The sequence below is a fragment of the Dipteris shenzhenensis genome, chromosome 14 (assembly GCF_047967505.1).
Source record: "Dipteris shenzhenensis isolate YYH24624 ecotype China chromosome 14, Dip_SZ_1.0, whole genome shotgun sequence".
NCBI classification, from domain to species: domain Eukaryota; kingdom Viridiplantae; phylum Streptophyta; class Polypodiopsida; order Gleicheniales; family Dipteridaceae; genus Dipteris; species Dipteris shenzhenensis.
Window position 1 is genome coordinate 20,081,224 of NC_141609.1, and position 6,000 is coordinate 20,087,223.

A 6,000-nucleotide genomic window follows, 5' to 3' on the forward strand; every position below is an offset into this window, starting at 1 on the left:
CTCCTACTGCGTACCTCCAAGCAAGGTTTTCAGTGGAGCCCCAAAACAATCAACTCAGCTACCCTTCTGCTGTAAGTATTTTTAGGAGTCATGCTCCAATGTTTAGCTCTACACCCAATCTCTGTTTGCTGCTGGTGCTTGCTGCACTTGTTGCCAATCATATCCTTTGCGAGTGCATGGAAATACCCTGCAAAACGGTTTGCTCTGGAATGCACGGACTGCAGGGCCTGTCTGCAGCTCCATTGCCGCCTCCAGAAGGATAAGCTAACTCAAGAAGGATAAATCCATGCAGGATCCATGCATGCTGCCCAGAAGAATTTTGCATAGGCACTGATGCAAGAATTGTGATATACATTATTATCAATTATAATCTTGACCCATGATATAGGTTTTGAGAAATGATCTTGACCCATCATATAGGTTCTTACCACGTGTGCATTTAATGAGAAAATAAATCGTGAATAGTGAAAAAGGCCAAGTCCTTGAAACGACCTCCGTACCACTTACAACACTTCACAAGGCATAAGCAAAGTCGGTATCTTAAAGCCTGGACATCTAATGTCCAAGGTATAACAACACACACGTCCACAGCATGTTCCGTCATTGGACTATTAGAGCAATGAAACCTTTGAAGATTTGCCTGAATTCTCATTCTTACCACAATAGGATAATATACCATGAAGTACATAGAACCTCCTTTTTTTAAATGTGCCGTCATACCATATAAAGGGGATGCTTATTTGCCTTCAAGGCAAAATTAGATCTAACTTCTCCAATTAAAAAATAGTCCTCCTCACTTTAGAATGGGAAGGAGTTTTGGAACGTGTAACTCTCGTCCAATCAGTTAGCAAACACAAGGAGAATATGCATTATCTTGAATGACCGCATTATCATGTGAGTTGGACATTTTCACTAGGCCCTGTACTCAATTGTGATAGTTTATTCCTAGGTGACTACCCCAACTCATTCAATTAAACAAAAGGCAATAAAATTTCTTAGAGCACTCGGTGATTCTAGCATAAAGTGATAACTATTGCAAATAAATGTGCTAATTGTTAGGCTAATTCTCAACTATGTGAAACATTTCTTGCAACCTTAAGAATACCCTTAGTTGACAATAGCAAAAATAGGTTTTGAACAAACTTTGAATAGAATATGAATTCCAAGAAAAAATTTGCATTACAACTTCTTAATCGATAGTTTCACTCTCTCAAACAATTTTGAACATCGTTTATTGGCCATTTTCCCTTCCATGACATGAATGTTGTAAAATTGCTACAACAATATTCACCCCCGAATGCATAAAGTTTCGGTGAAGTTTTACATCTTGAAGGCCAGATCCATGAAATTTCAATTGTAAACTTGGCCCTCTTGGCAAGAGACTTGACGACTCCTCGTCGCCAAAATCTCACAAATGATCGATAAAGTTGCGACCTTCCATTCAATTTCTTCTTTCGCCACCACTTTAGAACACTCCATATAAAATTGACAACGTGAGGCTATCATCCAAACATCATTTGATTTCGCAGTCACTGGCACGAAATGAGCCGGCACGCTTCATAAATCATTCTCTTGATGCGCATCCAAAGATGCCATTATTCATGCCTTTTGGGCAAGCACGTTCATGAATCATCATTCCATATAGAAATCCTGCAAGATGTCATAAACATCAACCCATTCTTTAAGAATCCAACATGAAATACATCACAAGACTAAGCTCCTAAAGCAAGTCACTCCTCCCTTGTGATTATCAAGAGATCACAGTAGCTTGAAGACAACTCGAATTCCTCGGGTTTACATTTAACCCTACACTTACAGAGAACTAGTTTGATGTCTACAAAGAACTCCAAACTTTTTCAAGCATCACACTTATAATGGCATTGTTTTTTAAACATATATGTTTGTTGGGATATGCAATAGGCAAAGAAAAGCACACAAATGTTTGCCATAATGCAATAAGGCATCCACTCGAAGTAAGTGGCTAAACCTGCTCAGTCAGCCTAGAAAAAACCTCAGCTCACCAAAGTATATCAGCTATGAGTAGCAATAAGGATACATAACTGAGTGGCCTCCACAATTCACAACACATACAATAACACAAGTGAAGCTACGATTTCTTCACACATCCAAGGAGAATGGTGGTGTTGGCTAGGCTATTGGGTTTCCATATCTCGAGGTCATTGCCATCGATCCAAACATGACAATGGTTGCCAAGCAAAGATAAACGCCACGTTCTCAACCATGTCATGCTAAACCACCGTGTGATCAAGCACCAGCATAGGATCTAATAATGTTGGAGACATAAAGGATAGCCAAGGGCAGCACCTACAAACTCGAAAGCATGCAAGACAACCAATGTCTAAAATTTAAAAAAATAAACCCAATGAAAGAAGCAAAAGGGAAGAGAAACAACTTGCCATGTAGCAAAATATCAGCTTGCTACCTAGACTTGTTGGGAGGAAAGGGTTGTAACATAAGAATAGGGAATATGTTGTTAGGTTATAGTTCGAGTAAGAATAAAAAGGATGTCAATTGACAAATGCCGTCAAAAGAGACGACGGCGCCTCCAATTTGTCAAACAGCAGCTGAGGAAACTCCAATAGAAACCATCACCACATTTTTATAATAACAAAGGAGGTAGGGAAATGGAAACATGGACTAGCTTGCCCTACGGCCAAAGTACACGATGAACACAAAGCAAACAATAAATAGCCACAAAGCAAATTCCATGCTATCTTGAAATCAGTTAGCAAGCTGCCAAAAGGCCACTTGCCGTAACTCCTTGCAACATACAACAACTAGTGTCTATAAAATCCCACGATATAAAAAAATTCAGTCAAGATTACTTTTTCCAAATAGAACCTATAAACATTTCACCCAATCACTCTCATCTTAATTTTGATCCTGTACAACCAACCATGGTACCCTTTCTAGCAAAAGGTCGTTCGTGAATAAGGGGCACTATCTTAAGGCTTTTCCTTAGAGGACATCAAAACTCATACCCAATAACTAAAACTAGAGGTAGTCACCTTGGAAACTTTAGGGCTTTTAAATAGCTCCCTCATAATTTTTTGTGAGATTAAAAATGCATCCTTTGATTGACCACGTCCATACCTCTAGCTATATAGCTACTGCTAAATATGCTAGAGATCATCCTAGTAACCTCTTAAATAGAGCACTCGACCTAATCTGACTTCTTAGATGACAGAAAACAACATCTCCTTTCAACGCATATTAAAGTTTGCCACCAAAGAATGCTTTTACCCTACAAGCTTGCAAGCGTCACTACTAAATTTGTTGACATTTGTGCCCCGCTAGAAATCTTTTACGTCTATGAGATCAAAACTTCCTACACCCAATAAATTTTCAAAATTCCAATTTTTGAAAACATTACCATCTTCCTTCCATCAAAATTGAGAGTGCTTCTGCACATGAGAATGACCCTCTTTGTCATTGTATTTTTTCCTTCTTAAGCCAGTTTGGTTCTTGTTTTGAGAGTCAAATTATGATGCAAATCAATGCCCTTTGATCTCCTTATCACATGACTCAAGCCATTATTTCAACTTTCTTCAATCTAGTGAAGAAACTAGAGACAATATCCCAAGGGCATCCTATTGGATAGAGTCCTTGAGGCTATGCAATGCTTACTTTTCTCTCCTTTACTAAGTTATTGGCAATGTAGCTTGCACATTGACATCCCAAAATGGCACTCGTGAAGATGACCATTTCATAGACTATCATTCACAGCAATAGAAGGCTTTGAGGGCCTAGCTTAAGACCGTGAAGCTAGAAATATCAAACCATATAAGTTTCCTTATATTTTGGATCAATTGATGGGATCCAAACCAAGCCTTTGTAAATATATAGGCCTCTAAGCAACTTTAGATATGTGACTTTGTGTTTCGCCCACCAGATATGTGACTTTGTGTTTGGCCCACCGAAGGCCCTACTTTAGCACTCACTCACAAGGTGCATTTCTCACCTCTTAAAAGGTATATATGACTATATGTAAGTATGTATGTATGTATGTATGTGCGTATGTGAGAATACACACACTTGCTCTTTTAGACAAAATTTGGCTCAAAGATTGCATCTAAAACATAATTGCACAACAGCAGCCATTTCTCATTCTTATATGCCTAGCCTAAAAGAATATATGCTATGGACCCTTTACTAAATATGAAAAGTCCATATTCATATAAAGGAGTCAATACTACCGTGCAACCTTCAAGACAAATATTTTGAGAAAAATATAAATATTTTGAGAAACATATAGTATATTTCCTAGAAAAATGATGCATCAAAATCGCTCAACAGCTCCAAGGCAATGCTATGCCACAAATTGTTCATCATACATGAGATAAACAACAAAAGTATACTAGATCGTTCCTCTGAAGTCCTTGTGAAGCCTTCTTCATTTCTAATTAACAAAATGTCTAAGGACTCCTAACCGAAGTCTCCTTATGCTTCGCGACTACATATAAATGGAAGATTGTGCAATTCAATTGAACTTATTATTCGCCAACAAAAAATTTTGTAATTGAGATAGTCTTTCCACAAGCGGCATCCAATCCATGACCTTATTACATTTGTCAATTGGTATTGAGACCTTCAAAATTCAAATAGTCCAAACCTTTGCCATACGTTGAAGACAATCGATTAGAAAACAGCCTACTTGGTGCAAGATGGTTTCACCTATCCGCACTCATCTAGCACGTGGCCTGATAACACCCTAACCCTCCTTCTCCGCCTTTTTCTATAGCTAAGTTCTTCCCAACGTAAGAGATTTTGACTTTACTAAAACTTCTTTGTCACGTTCATATCCAACTGCAAGCTCACTCTCCCCCAAAAGAAAACCACCTCAGTTAACGATTTAGGTCGCCGATAAGCCTACTTTTGCGTTTGGTCGTGTGTACCTTCAATACTAAAACCTAACGATTTAGGTAAGACCAATTACAAATTTTCTTCCTCTTGCGCGGATGAAGAAAGCGCAGAGCTGCAAAGTGAAGTTTGTGTACAAAAATTCCTTAAGGGAAGCACAAAAACAGGGCAATCGACGAGAAATAAGGCAGAGCCAAGGCCGTTAGGTGCTTACCGAGATGAAATTGATGTCCGCATTTGAGTTTGGCAAACGATCTTTCACCGGCGGTCTCCACAACTTCTAGGCAAATGGAGCAGGAGACACGGGCAGGTGAAGGAAGGTGCTTGGCTTTTGAGCCAGCCATCGCTGTGTGAGGGGGCCGTGGGGGATTCTTAAGTGGGGTGAGCTTTAATTCTAGCAAAGGATGGAATGACGCAGGGGGATGGAATTGCGTGAAGAAGGCAGGAGACGCAAAGCCATACCCTTAGGGATGTCAAGGAGATGTTCTCATATGCTTACATATAGGATCTTTATAGCCGGTTTGGCCCTCATCGTTGACTTAAACTCGGTTCATTACATTGTCCGGTTGGGGTGTGTGCGCGCACGCGTGTACGTGTACGTGTGCGTGTTCATGTGTGTTTTCTGATTGTCCGATTACATAGACTATCATGTATATTTGTCACATAGTGAGATCTTCAGCTGATGTACTCTTGAGCTCCCTCTTCAAGGGACGCCACAGTGTAATATAAAGCATCAAAAATTTTACTATTAAAAAACATGTGTGTGTGTGTGTGTGTGCACGCGCATGTGTGTGTTGTTTTTTGCTTGGGTCCACAAACCGATTACATAGACTATCATGTATATTTGTCATATAGTGAGATCTTCAGCTGATGTACTCTTGAGCTCCCTCTTCAAGGACGCCACAGTGTAATATAAAACATCAAAAATTTTACTATTTAAAAAACACGTGTGTGTGTGTGCGCGCGTGTGTGTGTTGTTTTTCACTTGGGTTCGTTATTGGGCGCTACAGACTCTATAGAAGGATAAAAAGAGTCTTTGGTGACCCTCCTTTTTCCACTTTCTTTTTTTTCAAACGCTCTTTGCAGCAATCTTTCTTTGATTGTCTGCAAACGCATTGC

The 6,000-nt window shown here is 39.4% G+C and overlaps 1 protein-coding gene across 1 annotated transcript in view; it reads right to left on the reverse strand.

Moving 5' to 3' along the window:
- Positions 1–5,372, reverse strand: part of LOC147894318 (uncharacterized) — a 107,333-nt gene extending 101,961 nt beyond the window's left edge. The window contains exon 1 of the mRNA XM_087385206.1: positions 5,096–5,372. Coding sequence (XP_087241332.1) covers positions 5,096–5,225 — 130 coding nt within the window. The 5' untranslated portion in view covers positions 5,226–5,372. The remainder of the gene's footprint in view (positions 1–5,095) is intronic.
- Positions 5,373–6,000: the final 628 nt, after the last annotated feature.